The following is a 19,402-nucleotide window of genomic DNA, read 5'->3' as shown; positions in this document are numbered from 1 at the left end:
AGAGGGGCAGGGAGACGGCTCGGTAAGGAACACAGTACTTTTTGGTCTGCCTTAAATACTGCTATGATTAGTTCAAGAGTTTATTAGGTACTTAGGGCTTCAATGAGTTCTGAAACTAATAGGATGCGCCAACATAACTCTACCTATTTCGTTCCTTTTTAAAAAAAAAGCAAAAGGTGAACTACTTAAAGTGCATTGAGTTCATGGATTTGGCAGATGGAATGAGGATTTAAAGACAGATATGTTGGGTTTTGCTCTTACATCAACATGTAGGATACCAGTGCATGAAGATTAGTTTGTCTTCTAAGCGAATGAAGGATTTCCCTTTCTTAATGACAGTGTTATATGTTCAGGACACTATCGCTGAGCATGAAATATTTTACAATTTCTTAATTTGTCTTTAGATTGTCACAGGATTATCTTTCATTTTTGTTCCGTGGCATAGACTGATAGAATGCTGCAAAATGCAGTAGGCCAGCTGTGATAGTGCCCTGTGTGTTTTTCTTTTAAAATACCAAGAAACCATGTCTGAGAAAGGATTTGGGTCCCACTTCTGTGTGTATTAATGAGGAAAGGGTCAAATTATGTGTGTGTGTGTGTGCACCTTCACAGTGGGCACAGTTAGTGTATTTCAAGGAGGAATACTTTTCATGTAACCTTTAGGAGTTAGAAAAAAGCATCAGTGTGTCTGTTAAGGTAGAATGGGTCAATGCTGTGTTTCAATATTAGTCGCATGCACCCAAGCAGTGCTTAATATTTTTACTCACTTTTTTAGTGCAGAGTTTACTTTTTGATGTGGGTATTTGAATACATATCAGATTATTATGAAGGAACAAAATAACTGGTTTTTAAGGTAAAAATATATAATTTTAACGATTTTTTGGTAAGGGGTAGTAAGATTTCATTTAGGTGCACAAAAGAAATTGGCAAACCTTAGTTGAAGAAACCAAACCTCAGCTTTTGATCTTGCTAGCTTATTTCTATTCTGAAAACATTAGGCTCATTTGAAATCTTGAGCAGCTCGTTTTGGATGGTGTCAGGACTGCCGCTAGGTCCCAGCTCACAGAGGACCAACGCCCAGTGGATGTTATATACAAAAGTCTTTATTAAAGTTTAGTTTCCATTTCCAAGCTCTGGGCGCGCAGACCCACGTCTGACGCTAGACCGGCTAAGTCCCCTCTGACTCTCTGCTCCACCCACACCAGTTTAAGATTCTAACCCGGCTCCACCTCTTGCGCTGTTCTTTCCTGCGCTGGGTCCTTCTGCCCTCTGGGGTTCCCTCCTTCCTGGACTCCTCTGACGCTGAACCTCCTGAGTCTTGCCCCTCCCTCCGGCGGGCTTTAGGACCTGGCTCCCTTCCCGGGCTCCCCGCTGTGCCGCGCTCCTGTACATTTGAACTTGGCGCGCGCGCCCAGCCGGTGACTTTCCTTCTGACCGTTTCCCCGCTTCCTGATGTGGGCGTTGCCAAACCTGACTCCTCTCCTCCCCCTGGTGGTGAGGACACTGGACCCGACTCCTGGGACTCCCCCTCCCCACTGCGCTCTGGTGGAGACGCTGGTCCTGATCTCCAACTGCTGCTCAGGGACTCCCCGCTGGCCCCTTCCTCCTGGGGCTTCCCCCCTGGACCCCCCTTCGCTCTGGCCACCGGCGCTCCCTTCTGTGAGTCCTCCGATTCGCTAGAGAGGCTTGTGGAATAACTCTGGCCACTGTCACTGCCTGCGCCCCCCTCGTACTCCTCCTCCTCACTCTCCATTTGCTCCCCCTCCTGTGTCTCTCCTTCTGAACCCCTGACAGATGGTCTCAGAATAGTTGCAGCACAGAGGATGACTGATGTGGCAGGACACCTCTGCACAGTGAAGGAGGAATGCAGTGATCTAGAATTAGTGCTGATTGGTATGTTCAGGCATGAGACTTGCAAGAAACTCTGTTGATAGACAGTCTTCTAAAAAGGAATGGAATATTTAAGGTTTTTCTTTGGGATTTTTGTATTGGGCAGAGTGTGTTCTTTTGTCCATTCTCTTTAGAATGGACTCAATGTGCATTTGTCAACTGCTTCATTTGCCTTTACTGTGAGGAAGTAGACAACATGAAACCATTACCAAGTATTGCAAGATCTGAGACCTCCTGTGTTGTTGTTCTAGGTGCACATTCCTCTGCATCATGATTTGTGGCATTGGTATTCCTGGAAGAACCACCCTGAGATCTTATGATGACGGGCAGATATAAATCAAATAAATAGATAGTATTGAGTAAATGCATGAAACCCAAACTTCTGGCAGCATATCTTCTGGAAAAACCTGTCTTACTGTTTGATTGTAACATATCTTTTAAAAAACAACAAAAAAGACATGCAGCACAACAAGTTTCTCCAGGTCACCTACAGATCAGCACATGTGGCACTGAGAGGGCCAGGGAGCAGATAGATTATAATCAGCAGTGGAAGGAGCAAAGGACTTCTGGACTGGTCTTTCTCACAGCCCAACTCTCCTGATATTTTATATTTTTCTCTTTCGGAGAAAGTAACAATGCATCCAGGCTTTTGGTGTTTAGATAAACTTGTTGTTGGGCTCTTGTTGATGTTCAGTAGTTTTACAATTCCCGCTTCACAATTGTAAAAACACCTGCTTTTTGGGTTTTGTGGCTTCCGGAAATCACACTTTGGTTTTTGAATGTTTTGGAAGTTGAACGGTCTTCCAGAATGGATTATGTTCAAAAACCGAGGTACCACTGTATAGTGATTGTGCTTAAATGAGTAACCATGCAGGTAATAGATAATGTTTATTTTTCCATGCTGCAGTACAAGATTTTGGAGTCAGTTTGCTTTGTTGGTAGCCAGATGGGTGGGGTATAAATTATTTATTTATTTATTTATTTATTTTGCCCACAAAATACTTGAATAATAGTCATGTTGCCCTGTGCAGACAGTTCCTACCCACAGGAGAGGGATTGGGATATTGTGAGCTGAACTCATTCTGTTGACTACCCATGTTCAGACCTGTCTTATGTCTAGTCATTGATGGTCATAGCAGAATAGAAATCTATGTGCGTAGGCCTGATTGTGTCTTTTATAGCTATCAAAATAATAGGGATCAATCAAACAGACCAGGATCTTTGTATATGACCAGATTCTTATGATACATTAAACATATATTAGGCAGGCCCAGTGCAGGTCTGATTGCTCATTGCATGTTGGCATATGACGCCTGCCTATCTTCAAATTTACAGTCTGTTTTCCGTTTGGAGAAAATAGTTTGTACATTTAGGATTGATGTGTACTGGCTTTATTTCAGAGAGGGGAAAAAAACTGATTGGGGAGGGGGGAAGGGAGAACTGAGCTCCAGTATTCATACCCAACAAGACCACAGTGTTTTACTCTCGTGCCATTATGTAAGATTTCAGATGTACTCAGATTCTAATTAGAGTTTGATAATCTGTTCCAAAAGTATGAAATATTGAGTATTGATTATTGCATCCTTTTCCATGCTTTTAATTTGATTCTTTTTTTGTTTGTTGAACACAGTTTCCATTTTGTGAGCTTTCCTATGCATGTGCAAAAAATTTTCTCCTCAGGCCCCCTTGTATTTCCTGGTCCTATTTTTATGAACCATCGAGAGCAGGCTCTAGCCAGAATAAGACCCCATCCAACACAGCTAAAGCATAACCGGGACAAGCATAAAGGTATTTGGTCTTCCTTATTGATTGGGCTGGACTTACACCTATTCTTCAAGTTATTTTTCTATCCACTGGGTATTAAAAGAAGTTCACAAAACTTGCTGTCTCTTCTGGCTAATCTTCAGTAACCTGAGGAGAAAGGAAAACACATTTTTAATGTTGAGCTGTTTTTCCTGTGAGAATATGTGAAAATGTGCATTACTTTCATTTTAATTTCCCTTTCCTTTAATGCATGCCCTTGTTTCATTGCTTTGTTTTCTTAATGAAAAATGGGAGTGAGATCAAATAATTCCTTCTGGTAGGATTCATGACTATATGCTGGCTGGCTATAAAATACATATTTTTGTCTACAGTGTGTACTTTGAAATCCTGAAACTGATAGCAACCATTGTTGGGAAACAGGCATTCCCGTCTGACCTTGAAGGAAGCACTTGTGTTTTTCATAGCAAGCAGTAGTGGACAACATGGTGGGGTAGCATGGTAGGGTTTGCACCCTGCCTCCCTGCCCTTCCGCTTCCCACTGAGCAGCATCAACTCAGTTGTTGGGAAGTCAGGCAACTATTGCTGCCCGCCATCCTGTCTGCTACTGGTAGCAACAGAGCTTGCAGTGGCCATGCAGGAGAAAAATAACCCATAGGGCTAGAGATGGTTCATGGGCTGTATACTGCTTAGACCTGCTCTGGACTATTCAGGTCAGGTCCTTACTCATAAAGAATACTTGCCTCACTACCACTTACTTGGTGCTGAACTTCAAAGCCCTAAAAGGCCTCGGCCCTGTACACCTGAAGGAGCATCTCTACCCCCACCATCTAGCCTGCACATTGAGATCCAGCTCTCACAACCTTCTGGTAGTTCCCTCCCTGCGAGAAGTAAAGTTGCTGGCAACCAGGCAGAGGGCTTTCTCGGTAGTGGTGCCCACCCTGTGGGACACCCTCTCATCGGATGTCGAAGAGATAAATTATTATATGACTTCCTATAGACATCTGAAGGCATCCCTGTTTAGAGAGGTTTTAATGTGTGATGTTTTATTATGTTATATTTTTCTGGGAGCTGCCCAGAGTGGCCCAGAGTGGCTGGGGCAACCCAGTCAGATTGGAGGATATAAATAATAAAATGATTATTGTTATTATTACTCAGAATCCTGAAATGTATAACCTTTTAATAAGTGTAGAATAGGCATCCCTCCTGCAAATCTATCTATATCTACCGTATATCCATATATCATGTGTGTGTGTGTGTGTGTGTGTGTGTGTGTGTGTCAGTGGCAGGGGAAGGAAACACTGACACTCCACATTAACCTAATTTCAGTTGTACAGTCGTTCTGTTTGAACATGGGCTCTAGATGTTGAACTCATATTGAAAACATGGTTTTAACATACAGGATCAGGAAGATTCCTAGTGGTTTAAATCCATGTGATATATTGGTGGGGTGTGTGTGTGTGTGAGAGAGAGAAGCTCTTCGTGGTACCACTGAATGTGGTGAGAGTGGTAGACAAGCACACAAACAGCATGGGGAGTACTGTAGGAACAAGCAGGGACAGAAATGGGGGCAGATGGAGTACTGGCCAAGGACTCATGAGCTTGAAGGAACCCACCAGCCTTCTTGAACTACATAGCTCCCACTCATTGGTTGACCCTCTACCCCCCAGGAGCCTGGTGCATGTGACCTTTTCGGTTTTGATTCGGCTCCTCTGTGCAGCAGCTGCCTTCTATAAGATCCCCAGCATGCCGTGCTCATGTGGAGAATTGCACGTTGGGTAATTTTATGGAGGGCAGCTGTTGCACAGAGGAGCTGAATCTTGCAGGGCGAAAGAGTAGGCAGCACATGCCGGTCAGCCTGCTCTCCTTTCTCCATGCAGATCTGGTGCTTCAGTGCTGTAAACAAAAAAGCGGCAAACAGCAGGAGTCTGAAGATGAAGCAGCGACAGCAGTTCCCATTTCCTTCTGCATTAGCCTTGCTGGTATCAATAAAATATTTTTGAACAGTGATTTTTAAAAAAAACAACAACAACCCAAAGATGTTTAAGGTGGCTGACGCTCTAGTGAGCAATCAATATATTGCAGGCTTTAAATCAGCCCCACAGTTGATTACTTATTTTGTACCTTAATCTTTTCCCTAAGAATGCTGTGTAGATGCCTTAAACTCAAAAGCATGCATTCTTATCATTATCTGATGAGGAAAGCCGTTTAACAAGTCTTTGTAGCAGTGTGGTTTTATGGATGTAAATACTTGCAGTTGAGAGCTGTCTCTACACAGCTGAGTCAGGTTTGAACACTTGGAAATTCCATATGATATTGAAACAAATGCTAGATTCACAAACCAGTTAAGCTTCCCTGCTTGGATTTTATAGCACTGCCCTAACCATGTCTATTCAAAAGTGTGTGTTCAATATGCACCTCTTTTACAGCAGCTAGTTGTGGACAGTTTTGTAAGTCCGAGAGGAAGGATGTGATTTGAGAATGAAGGGGAGTGGCCAAGGGGCTATCTACATATATTTTGCATGGATTGTTGGATTTAGTCATGCTATAGTGAGCAGATTCAGAGTGCCTGTCACTCACAAAAGTCTCTGGATGTTTGAACAGTCAAAAGCAAGTCAGAAAAATACAGCTCAGAACTTGGGCTGTATGGGGTCGTGGCAAGCCAAACCTTGGAAGGGCTGCATCCAGCTCTGGTTTCCTCCAGTTATAAACACTGCTCCCATGCTGATCAAAGCCCCACATGTGACCCATACTCCCTGGCGCCTGGTGCCTGGCACTTCAAAAGGTAAAAAATGGAATTTCAAAATTTCAACCTCTTGAAAAGAATGGACCCAGGCCAAATGCAAGGTGACAAGATGGCACCCACATCTCAAAGAATGGCTCACTCAAACCAAGCTAACCTTAAAATTAACAACTTTAGGAAAGAATTGGCAGCCCAACTTAGTTAAGCAGTTAAAGAAAAAATAAAATTGCTACACGTGCTTAGAAAATGTGATTTGTGGGATTTCTGGTTTGAGAGTCATCCTGCAGATCATTGCTCCACTTTCCATTTGCCAGTCTGCAGAACTGTGTTTCTCTTGGAGGGTCTCTTGCCAGCTGAGAGTAGCGTAAGCATAGGGGAGATAAGCATTACTGATCACATTCCAGTTTCAGTAGAAATGACTGCCTTGAAAAAACGGTCAAGCTTTGACTACTCTGCAGACAAAATACAAGATAGCTTACTTCATTACTTTTCTCAAAACAATACAACAAATATTTCTCTTACCACACAGTGGGAGACAGTGAAGGCTACTGTAGGTGGGGTGTGCTTCAGAGAGAGCTGCCATTAAAGATAGGAAGAGGCAACAAAAAACGGATCTAGAACAGTAAAGAGCTGAATTATTGGCAAAATATGGTGAATCTGGCTCAAAAATATATTTAGGAAATTAGAGATGAAAAGAATTGAAGTTTCTGAATGTCCACAGCCATGATTGATCTACCCTATACAAAACAGATTTTATGAATATGGGAGTAGGGAATCTTGGTTGTTAGCAAATGGAATAAAGGAGGGGGAGGGGGGAGCATGCTGTACGTAAAATTCAGTTAAGCAATAGTACATGAACTTGGAATCCAGTGGAGATCTTTGAGGCTTTTGCAGCTTTCTATGAGTAATGGTATGCATCAGGACATACTGAGACCAAAGTAATTTAAGCTTACTTATCTAAAATTCAAATTCAATAATTAACAGGAGAGGAGAGATGTGGGCTTAATTCATATATCGCTAAGGAAGAAATCAAAGAAGTGATTAGTTCTCTTAAAATAAGTCACTGTGCCCTGACCATTTTATTAATGAATTCTATAAACATTATAAGGGAATTTTGTTGTTTAATGGAATTCTGGTCGTCAAATCTCCCTGACACGTGGAAATCACTCATAGTTATTGTAATCCCCAAGCTCTTAGCAATGGTTTGGTAGCTCAAAAGCAAAAAAGGTTGTTTTTTTTAATTAAAAAAAACCGGTTTCAGACTTCTGCTGTTTCATGGCAGTAGCAAGTAAAACATTATTGGCAACATACCATTAAGGACAAAAACCAGGCAGGTAAAACATGGAATAGGAATGTCCGGTTGGGGAGGGATGTCATCTGGGAATCTCAGTTTGCTCCACCAGTTCATATCTGCTCTGTGTTCCAAATCAGTCTGTAATTTTTCAAAAAAAGGTTGTTTAGGTTTGGATGTACTGTATTTGGACACCTGTTTAGGACAAAAGCAATTTCCATGAGGTCAGGGAATTAATTTTTGATCCCTTGGAGAAATTTGAAAACATAAAGCTTTTGTTTCTTATAATTAACCATAAGGCCCAAGACCTTCCTAAAACAATTCAGTTTGTCCTTGATCAGAGAACACAAACCATTAAGTACAAAAGTAGTGAAGAGTGTATGTGAGTGTGTTCATAGTCTTCACTTTCAGTAAACAGTTGTGCATCATTTCAGGGTTAAAGAAGGATATTTGTGGTTTTTTTTAAATAAAGGCATGGAGTTGTTAAGAAACATCTGTTTTTAAATTCTAAACACTCAGTTTGCATAGTTCTAGTGACCTTTAAAATCAGCATCATTGTTTCGACTCAACTGATGTGAAAATTCATTCTTGAGGAAAGGACTTGAGTTTCTGTGCAGCACGTCTAATGTATTCAACAACTGAATATAAATAGCGATAAAACAAAGCATGTATCATCTGAGAAATAGAGTTTGATAAAGCCTAGGCACTTTTAAAATGAATACTACTCTTTAAAATTACAATATATTGAAAGCTGCGCAAGTGGGTTAATGTTATTGGTTGTTAACTTGGCTGTAATATAAAATACAAAGAGCACAATTTTAAAATTATAAACTTTTTTAAATAAAATGTGGTTTTGTGCTTAACACGTTTCATAAGCCAACTTTGATTGGTCAGTTTGTCTTTCCACAACTCTATTTCATCAATAAATATGTTACTTTATATACGTAGTTTGACTCAACTTTAAGCAATTGAATTGCAGAGCAGCCATAGTTCAGAGAATAATTCACATGGCTTGCATGCAGAAGTTTCCAGGTTTAGTCCTTAGTATTGTGGATAACTCCTTCCTGTAACGCTGGGGAGCAGCAGTATCGATAAGATTGATCATGATGGACTGATGGTCAGATTTGGAAAGCACTAACTAGGCTTTGACAAGAAGGAGGCAGGAGTACTTTAGGACCCTGTCAGAGCCCCCATGCCTCCTTCCCAGTGCCCAGTGTCTCGCTTACCCAACTTTGGGAAGTTAGTGCCAGGGCTGGGGGAGGGGCTTCAAATGTTGCTGAGGGCCTCTAAAAAAGGCATTGAGGGCCGCACATTGGCCCACCCTGTTCTAGGTGGCTGATGGCTGGAAGGTACTGCAATGCAATGAAAGTGGGCTTTTTTGAATCCAGAGAAAATTGCAAATTCCTATGCTGTCAACCACAGGCAGTGCTTTGTATAGTGGCGATTCTCATCCTGTATTACGTGCCATCAATATGTGACTTTTGCACTTACTAAGTGCTGGCGTGCTCTGGTCCATGGGGTCACGAAGAGTCGGGCATGACTAAACAACAACAAGTGTTAAGACCAAACCATTGTTGCAGACTGTGAAGAGTAAGAATTTAGTGTTGAGATACAGGTACAGATTTAGTAGTACTTAAAACAGCAAACCCTTTACTGTAGGATATAGCTGGCGTAGTTATATAGGTTCAGCTGAAGGTCAAGGATGCATCTCTGAAGCAAACTGGATTTCAGTTTCTGTAGGTTAATGCATGAATTTGAAGTTTTGTGTCTTAAAATAAGAGCAGGATCCTTTTCTGCCAGGGTTGCTAAAGCTGATGTATTTATTTATTTATTGCATTGGCACAATATATGTGAGTTTATCCAGCTTTATCCTCAAAACTGGATTCTGAGAGCTCTGTTGTGCCCATCCAGCAGCCTTCATTACTGAAGTCAGGATTTAAACTACATTCCCCCTCCCCTATTCCTGCCTTCCTTTCTGTCCACCAGCTGGCCATTTTGAGTATTCTCCTCCTCTTTCCCATCCCTTGCCTTGCCCTTCACCCTGCAAATACAGTTTTGCAAACCTGGAGAAAATAGTTATCAATGGCCAGGTGCATCAAATATTTTTTACAATGAACAAAATATAGGTACGAAGTGGGCTTTAGAAACCTTCAAATTTTGAAGACCCAGTTTGAACACCTGACTTTTTCTCTCACACAGACTTTTTAGTGTAGTTTAGTCCAGAAAACGTTGAATTTCCTAACTCTAAATTAACACGGATCTTGGTTGTGCATGTTCAGTTGTGAGGCCTTTTTACTGTGCTTTGGTCTCGCTATACTTGATTCCATCTCCCCTGAAAGGTTAGTTGGCCCGCAGTTCCCACTCTCTGGTATTTCTGTCTTTTTTTGCCATTGGGGCGGGGGGGGGGGGATTACTGTTGCAAGTCGCAGCAATGGGTTGTTACAAATTTAAGGTGTTGAACATCTTGTCACCCTCCCTGCCTTTTCTTCATATAGCTTTCTCCTAGCTTTCACAACTAGATGTTTGCAGTGATTTCTACTTGCTTTCGTCTTTCAGATAGTTACCTTTCCTTTCATAGGCTTCTGAGAGTATGCTAACTGGCCCTTTTAAACATAGAATTCAAGTTTAGTTGCTTGAATTTGGAGTGTTGGTATTAATGGATTGTTCATTGAGAGTCGTGTGTGTTCTGTGCCAGAAAGTTCCAGTCTTTCAGCTAGAACCCCAGTTTCCATTCATGGGATAGATTATATCAGTGCTTTTTTCTGGGGGGACGCAGGGGTGCGCATAGCCCTAAACAGTTTGTGAATCTAGGTTTGGCCACATTGAGGGGCAGTATTTCAAAATGAGTAGGAAGATGAGAGTACCCCTCAAAAGTTTTTTTAGAAAAAAAGCATTGGATTATATAAATTTGTGTGCTAGCAAATGTTTTCTTGCAAGTTCTGTTTTGTAGAAATCTCTCTTTATCTGCTGACGCGGAAGTAACGACAAAAAATGGAGAGTAGTATGGATCCTTGAAAGGAGGAAGGGATATCAACCATGGCCATAGGTTATGGCTTCAAAGCCCTATCCCATGACCTTGGCAAGCCTCAGGTTTCTTAGATTTATAGCAAACTGCTGAAATCTATTGCAGTTTTTCCTCCACTCCACTCCATACATTTGATAAAAATCTCTTTTGATCCTTCAATGACTGCATGTGGCCCTGTTTGTTTTTCCTTTCATTTTGCCATACTCAGAAAAGCAGAACTTGACAAAAAAGCATTCCCCTCCCCCATCTAAACTACTGTTTTAGTCGAATGAAAATGTATACCCGTGTAATTGATGTGTAACGCTCCTTTGATTAATTGATCAAGATCCCTTTAATTGCATTGCAGCCCTAATTACTAGGATTGCATGCTTTCATTGGTTTAATCATTGAATCTTTAGCTGATTAATCAGTCAGTGGTGGCCAACTTTAATTTGTGGAGCTGAGATTAAGGATGCACTTTTTTTGTTCGTAGGGACTATTTTAGTTGTAAATAGATGAATTAATCAAAACTTGGTGGTATCTAACTAAGTGCTTATGCTGGCACAATGATTTCTGCTTCTCAAATGGAAGTTGCCCTCTTGTCCCCCCCTGCAGACCCCCCTCTGGAGGGTTGGGGGAACCACAGAATCCCTAGGGGGCACATGGGGAAAGAAGAAGGGGGAAGTTCTGTAACTCAGTTGAAGGTCTTTGTGCTAACAGAAGCACTTCCTTGGATGCCGCCCTTGAAATGTGAACATCACATACACTGAATAATAATAATATCCTGTTAGTTATGATGCTACATTTCTTTGGAATGACTCTCACCCTTCTTTGTAATGCAGCTGGTTTAGTGTGGCCATTACAAAACTCCGGTTTCAGTATTTATCTCAACAGCAGCCACTGCTTGCTTGTTTAAATCAAGCGTCATTTTTATTTTGTGTGTGTGAACTGGGCATGGTGGTGTAATTGCTACATATTTGGAAAAAAAAGGAAAATGGCTTCTCACATACTCTTGCATTTTAACTGCAGCATCCGTTAAACACAAGCAACAGTTTTATGTATCTATCCAATTTTTAAACAACATACCATTTTGCAACATTAGCAATTTACATACAAATTGTGATTCTGAAGTTCCTAATTTCTTCAGATATATGCTGGGAAGTTTTGGGGGGTTTTTGCCTTTAATATTACTGAAATAAGTAATAGGGATTTTGCTGAACTTGCTGAGTGTTCCCTGTAACATTTAAAAGTCTTGTTTTAGAAGAATATCAGTTTACCACTGAAGAAATGACAGTTATTCTCTTCTGATTTTTCATAGTCACCAATATTGATATCTGTTACTGTAGTAACCCCTGTGCCCAAACCTTTGACCTGCGCTGCTTAATCCTTTTAGTTGTTATGCTATTGCTCACTGCTCCTTCCACTTATTGAGGAATGGTATGGGGTATAATTGCGCGTTATGTTTGTAGATGGAAGTGGAGACAGGAGTGAGAAGGATGCCAGCAAAATCACAACCTACCCACCTGGGGCAGTCCGCTTTGACTGTGAACTCCGAGCAGCACAAGTTAGCTGTGGATTTCACCATTCAGGTAGATAACAGAAACATTTATGTCATGTTGACTTCATTTTTCCAATGTTAGTTGTAAGAGTTTCAATCGATCATAGCTTCCTCAGAAAGCTTTGGGAGCTCGTGGTATATGTACTTACATTAAATAAACGAGATGCACATTTCAGTCCTTAAAATGATACTTGATGCCTCTAGAATAGGGTTGTGGGAACTTCATTAACCTTATGGAAAGCATTCCCTGTTGGCCAAGGATGGGCAACCTATGGCCCTCTAATAGTTGTACTTCCAACTCCCATCGGTCCCAGCTAGCATGGCTAATAAGTAGGGAAACAATGGGAGTTTTAGTTCCCCATCCTTACTCTTGATCAGCCCTCTGGATGCCACATGCCAGCAGTTGGTGGGGGGGAGAGGGCAAAACAAGAGTGGACAAAGCCAAAGTGGGCATTGCCTTCTCACATAAACACTAATACATACTGCATGCATGCCACACCCACTAATCCATGTAGCATGTGAAGACTCGCATGCGTACACAAGACACATGCAGTGCACACTCCTCCCACCTTAGTAAAGCTAAAGGGACCCCTGACCATTAGGTCCAGTGGTGGCCGACTCTGGGGTTGCGGCGCTCATCTCGCTTTACTGGCCGAGGGAGCCGGCGTACAGCTTCCGGGTCATGTGACCAGCATGACTAAGCCACTTCTGGTGAACCAGAGCAGTGCACGGAAACACTGTTTACCTTCCCGCCGGAGCGGTACCTATTTATCTACTTGCACTTTGACATGCTTTCGAACTGCTAGGTTGGCAGGAGCAGGGACCGAGTAACGGGAGCTCACTCCATCACAGGGATTTGAATTGCCGACCTTCTGATCAGCAAGTCCTAGGCTCTGTGGTTTAACCCACAGCGCCACCCGCGTCCCTCCCACCTTAGATTTTTAAAAACTTTTTTTTCCTGTTTTTCAAATGTAACTGCTGACAGGGGAGGGGAGTCTTTGTGGAGATTGCACAGCCCCCCTATTAGACTCGGGGAGGGGGAAACTCCAATAAAGCTTTTGCTAAGCCTAAAACCTGCCAGAGGTGTGCATGGAGGGGATGCAGTTGACCAGATGGAGAGACCCAGGGGTTGTATCTGGCCAGTGGGACTCTGGATCATTCATGCTAACATCTATCCAACTGTTCTTCAATGAACTTTTAATTTGCAAAATTATATGTTATCCAAATGATTTCTGCATCAAATTCAGAAAAACCAAGAAAGCACCCCATTCTTGTTTTTACTGGATACATTGGAAAGATTTCATACTGGGCAGACTTGTAGAAAGTGCAAACTTCTAAAGCCCCGTATTTTAACCCTTAGTTGTTCTGATGGAGAACGGAGATGTTTACACATTTGGATATGGGCAGCATGGGCAACTTGGACATGGAGACGTTAATTCCAGGTATGTGACTATAAATGTGTTTTAAATATGAAATCGTTGCATCTTTATTCTGTTTGCAGAATACTTTCAGTTTTGCATTTTCCCTACGATGACTCAAATGCTTTTGAAGGTAGTAGGAATTTCCCCCATGAGAGCAAAGCGATATAATGTTATCACATCTAGCCTTTAATATTTGATGCTTTTGTATGAGTGATAGACACATTCTGATTTGTGTATGGGTGTGTATACGCATATATATCTCACCGATATCCACATGTAAACTATGTTCAGTTCAATTTATTCTGTTTAGCACGCAGCCATGACACGCATAAAAATAGTAATAACAAGGTTACTGGTAATAATGGTGGCTTACATTTCTCCTCCCTGACCTTTACAGGTTAAATCATTTCCCATTCTCCTTTAAGTTTTATTACACGAATTTGTAAAGCCTTGGCAAGAAATTTGGATGTTCTAAAGAATATATACCTCTCTACATCAGACAACAAAAACAGGTCTTTGCAAGAGACGTGTATATGCATATATATCTCAGCTGTATCCACATGTAAACTATGTTCAGTTCAATTTATTGTGTTTCGATATAGCAAATATTGTTAATGGAAAGTAAATACGTCATGTTATGGATCAGATTTATGAGACAAAAGTGTGACAGTGGCCACATTTTCATGTCATGGTAAGCCATAAACCATGGCTTACTGTGTGTAAATCTGTAGCCAAGGTTTGTTCTTAGTTTACTGAGTGTGGTCCCATGAAACAAGAGTAGCGAAACAGGCACAATTTAGTAAGTGTGGTGTATGTCACCTGCAGTCCTCCAGATGTTACGAGACTCCCAATCCCATCATCATCGGCTGTTGAACATGGGATTTGGAGTCTAATGTTGTTTAGTCGTTTAGTCGTGTCCGACTCTTCGTGATCCCATGGACCAGAGAACGCCAGGCACCTCTGTCCTCCACTGCCTTCCACAGTTTGGTCAAACTCATGCTGGTAACCTCGAAAACACTATCCAACCATCTCGTCCTCTGCCGTCCCCTTCTCCTTGTGCCCTCCATCTTTCCCAACATCAGTGTCTTCTCCAGGAAGTCTTCTCTTCTCATGAGGTGGCCAAAGTACAGGAGCCTCAGCTTCACGATCTGTCCTTCCAGTGAGCACTCAGGGTTGATTTCCTTCAGTATGGAGAGGTTTGATCTTCTTGCAGTCCATGGGACTCTCAAAAGTCTAATAACATCTCAATTAGTGTTTCAGACAAGAAACAAAACAGTAGAAAAGTATAACCAGTTAAACAATCTGAATGGCAGTGAAAAAGAGTTAAATAGCGGGTAGTTTGGAAGAGGGGGTAGTAGCATTGCATGGATATTTAAATAACCATTCATACTACCAAATTGTGCAATTCTGCCCTATATTTATGAGCACTATTCACTATTCTAATGTTTATAATGGTTTCTTTATCCTCACAATTTAACTGTCAAATGTTCTTTAGCATTTAAACATTTTCTATTTAATTGTACCACTTCAGCTTCATTCACTGATATCATGTAAAATACATATGGACTATATTTTTTGATAGAAGATGAATGTATACATAATAAAAGATGCACTTACTTTGTTCCAATTTAGGGGATGCCCTACTCTAGTACAGGCACTTCCAGGACCTAGCACACAAGTTACTGCAGGCAGCAATCATACAGGTATTCTGTTAATGGATGGACAAGTCTTCACATTTGGAAGCTTCTCGGTAAGATTTTTGTTAAAATTACATTTTCATATTGGAAACACCTTAAAGATTATTAACTGGTATAAGTTCATATGTATTTATTTTTGCTTGCTTTAAAGATTGATTTTTGTTTGTCTGCTGGTTTATTATATATCTTTATTTTTTTCTTTGTTCTGCTATGTATTGGGGTGGGGAGACTAAATAATAATAATCTTTGCTTTTCCAAATAAGCTTTTTTCATTTATTGATTGATGCCACTAAGTCTTTGAATTGAAGAGATTTCTCCAGTTTCAAGCCTCATCTCATGCTCTTTATGAGCCAAGTCCAAATCCTACTGAAGTTCAGACCCAGCTTACAATGTGTTTGGTTCAGTATGATTCCATTCAGCTCATACTACTTCCTTCCCTTTCCCACCAAAATGTAACTGACAGTGATAGCAGAGACGAATTATATTGGGAGGGCCCACAAAGCCCTAGAGGTTGGAATGCGGGGTCCAGGCCCACCAGAAACCATAGGAGAACTCCGTAATTCCAAATGGAAGCACCAGCATAGTTTATGCTCAGCCAGGTTGGGATGAGAATGGGCAGGAGGAGTCATGAGTGGCTTCTTGGTGGAGACAGCGATCTAAAACCATTGAAATTAATGAGTTGCTTTGGGGCCAATCTGAATCAATCCCAAAATAACCTGTTCAAGTGGTGCTTTTTTACAAACTGAGCTCACAGTCCAACTGTAAAACCATGACATTACATGCTTATTGAGATACATAATATTTGTTGTCTGATAAAAAGGGGGGCAGCTCTATGCCTTCCATGGGTCATACCAAGCCTGGGGGTCAAAACAAGGCACCAGCTTACATCTTCCCAGATGTATATCAGGCTTGAGTCCAGAAATGTTGCTCCACATTATCTACTGCCCCTTAGGCACAGATTTTTCCCAGCACCAAATCCTTTAGCAGACCTCTTTTTCTCATGGCTATTTCAGTGTTGTGATTTCTTCAGCATGTCCAGCTCTCCTTTCCCTAATAGCCCATTCTTTTTGGGGCTTACTCCCAAAAAGAATGGACTATTAGGGAAAGGAGAGATGGACATGCTGAAGAAATTACAACACTGAACACCTTTCTGGAATCTCTGTAGAGTTGTCTTATTAGAGTTATCCACCTTGCCCAGTCTATTCCCAGTGTCTCCACTGGCCGCCTTCCCTTCCTCTCCCCTCTCTCGGAAGCTTTTCATACCCTCCTTCTTTCCCCTCCTTTCCTTCTGCCAAAGGTGTAGCAATTGGACTCTTTCGGTGCCATCAGGCAGCTGGTGGAGAGAGCCCTGCCCTTTACCCATAGATGGAGTCTTCAGGCAGTGTCCAGACATGGCTTCCTCAAGAGTCATTGCCTGCTGGTGTAGATCAGGGCCTGCTTAATGGGCCATGGGCCAGTATAGGATTTCTGCACCTTGGCACCTCACAGTGCCGCATATTTATGTTTCCTACACCGACGATGCTTGATAATGCTAGTTCGTGAAATGTTTGCATTTCTAACCATTGTCATTTTCTAACTTACATCTTTAGAAAGGGCAACTTGGGAGGCCCATTTTGGATATTCCTTACTGGAATGCAAAACCAGCACCCATGCCTAACATAGGATCGAAGTACGGACGCAAAGCAACTTGGATTGGAGCAAGTGGTGACCAGACTTTTCTTCGCATCGATGAAGCTCTCATTAACTCTCATGTGCTTGCTACATCAGAAATCTTTGCTAGCAGACACATAATAGGCAAGGTTCATTTGCTCTTTTGTTGTAACTGAAAGGAAGTAATGAAGTTGAGGTCAACCTGTTGTGTTTGTGTTTGCTGGTGTATTGGCTTCCTCAAAGCATAATAAATATGTTTTCATCTCTCTATTTTATTGCCATTTGAGAGAATGAACGAGGACTAAGTATATGAATTCTTGTTTTTCCCCAGGCTTGGTTCCTGCAAGCATATCAGAGCCTCCTCCATTTAAGTGTCTCTTGATAAATAAAGTTGACGGAAGTTGCAAAACATTTAATGATTCTGAGCAGGAGGACCTTCAAGGATTTGGTGTATGTCTAGATCCTGTTTATGACGTTGTTTGGAGGTAAATGTTGGCTGAAGATAGCTGCTGGGAACATAGTTATCTGGGTTTGAGAGAGCTCGTGAAGGATGGTCTAGGAAACATTGAACTTTATTCCACTTGTGGCTTCAGCTAGTTCCTTCTGTTCTTATGTGGAGAATCTTGGCTTCCTTCCACTTAATGTTTTGGAAATAAGTTCTTAGCCAGCAATGTTATAGAGGAAGTATAGATGCTTGACCATTATATCAGTATATACTGTGATGTATGTGTCTAGAAATGGCATTGGGGTTGGGGGCTGTTGCTTAAATGTAGCTGGCACACGGCAGTGAGAAAATGGGTGAGAATCATTGTTTGGAATCAATTAGACTTTAATAGTAATGGCATGAAAAGATGACTGCTGCATCGTTCTTGCTTTACATTTGAAACATCTTCTTTTGGTTAGGTTTCGACCCAATACCAGAGAACTGTGGAGTTACAATGCAGTTGTAGCTGATTCCAGACTTCCCTCGGCCCCTGACATGCAATCCCGCTGCAGTATTCTAAGCCCAGAACTGGCTCTTCCAACGGGGTCCAAAGCTCTTACAACAAGGTCACATGCGGCTTTGCACATTCTAGGTATGAATAGTTGACCTTGAATAGCTGAAACTAAGTTGATGAGATGTGATTTTTATTAACTTCTAGAAAAGTGTGCTTCACTTGTCCTGGTGCTTTAGTAGTTCACTTAAAGGCATTATTTACCTGAAGACTTTGAATGTTGAATGGTAGCACTTCAGTTAATCCATGTTCTCTTAGGTTTCAAACACTAAGCCTATTTCCTATCTAAGTGAATCTGCCTTCTGTGTAGATTCTTGCAAGCTGTTAACCCCTGCACTTTGTAAAGCTACTTTGAAAGCATCTAATCATCATTTAATCTAACGGAGATTAGCAAAACAAGAAATTTATAAATTGGTAATCCTAGTTTAGAACTTGGAAAGAATTACTTCTGCTTGGTAATAAGAGCACTTTTACTCTGAGATAATTTATTGAAAAGGTGGCAACAGGAAGGGTGCACTATGGTAGTTTCAGTACCCTTGCTAAAACGAATGGGTAGTATTCAGTAAATTCATTGTATAGTACAAATATAAGCTGTGCTATGCAACTTCCTTGCCTGCCTAAATCTGCTCCAGAGGAACCCCCGGAGCAAAATTTAGGAGGTGTGAGAAGAGAAGGCAGGAGAGTTACATTCCTCTAAACATTGTTACAGATAACTTCCAGTCTAATGTAAAGAAACTCAAACCTAATCTGGGTTACCACCAGTCATATTTGGGAGTTCTTTCCAATTCATCTGCAGTTCTGTCCCAGACATTCTTTTCTAAACCCCATATGATTTTGTTTCCTAGATTAGCAGTACTGGTCAGAATTAATTGGAGGTCTGGTGTGGTCAATTAGTATAGCTTGATCAAATTTCTTACAGACACTAGTCCTTCTACCAGAATGTGCTCAGTTTATTTTTCTTTGTTGTTTTTAGGGTGTCTTGATACATTGGCTGCTATGCAGGACTTAAAAATGGGCGTGACAAATACAGAAGAAGAAACACAAGCTGTAATGAAAGTGTATTCCAAAGAAGACTATAGCATTGTCAACAGATTTGAAAGTATCTATCTATGTATCAAATACAGATTTTCCTTCCTGTATGTAGTGCATGAAGTTGAATGTGCAAAAACTTACCTTTTCCTTCTCCCTTTAGGTCACGGAGGGGGCTGGGGTTACTCAGCCCACTCAGTAGAAGCCATCCGCTTTTGTGCCGATACTGACATCTTACTTGGTGGACTTGGCCTCTTTGGGGGCAGGGGTGAATATACTGCCAAAATAAAGGTAAGAAAAAGTTTGTTTTGGAGCATGTTTAAATCTGAGTTTAGAATATAGCATTACACTGATCAGCTATAG

The 19,402-nt window shown here is 41.4% G+C and overlaps 1 protein-coding gene and 1 long non-coding RNA gene across 42 annotated transcripts in view; one reads left to right on the top strand and one right to left on the bottom strand.

Annotated features, from left to right (window-relative positions):
* MYCBP2 (MYC binding protein 2) overlaps positions 1-19,402 on the top strand; it is a 136,105-nt gene that overhangs the window by 38,066 nt on the left and 78,637 nt on the right. For 31 of the 41 annotated variants that reach the window (XM_083737678.1, XM_083737677.1, XM_083737698.1 and 28 more), the window contains exons 18-26: positions 3,571-3,678; positions 12,159-12,278; positions 13,608-13,689; positions 15,301-15,418; positions 16,955-17,159; positions 17,347-17,500; positions 17,919-18,091; positions 18,984-19,109; positions 19,203-19,330. In XM_083737678.1, the coding sequence (XP_083593804.1) occupies positions 3,571-3,678; positions 12,159-12,278; positions 13,608-13,689; positions 15,301-15,418; positions 16,955-17,159; positions 17,347-17,500; positions 17,919-18,091; positions 18,984-19,109; positions 19,203-19,330 (1,214 nt within the window). The remainder of the gene's footprint in view (positions 1-3,570; positions 3,679-12,158; positions 12,279-13,607; positions 13,690-15,300; positions 15,419-16,954; positions 17,160-17,346; positions 17,501-17,918; positions 18,092-18,983; positions 19,110-19,202; positions 19,331-19,402) is intronic. The other 10 variants (XM_083737699.1, XM_083737695.1, XM_083737685.1 and 7 more) reach the window with 1 other exon arrangement.
* LOC310844115 lies at positions 1,800-19,318 on the bottom strand. Its single transcript, XR_014563951.1, has 3 exons — positions 19,184-19,318; positions 3,711-3,801; positions 1,800-1,939 (listed from the first exon to the last, which is right to left on the bottom strand). It is a non-coding gene; the product is annotated as an uncharacterized lncRNA (long non-coding RNA).

This window comes from Podarcis gaigeae (assembly GCF_964106915.1).
Source record: "Podarcis gaigeae genome assembly, chromosome: 4".
Classification (NCBI taxonomy): domain Eukaryota; kingdom Metazoa; phylum Chordata; class Lepidosauria; order Squamata; family Lacertidae; genus Podarcis; species Podarcis gaigeae.
Note: the sequence above shows the minus strand (reverse complement) of the source record. Positions and strands in the feature narration are given on the sequence as shown.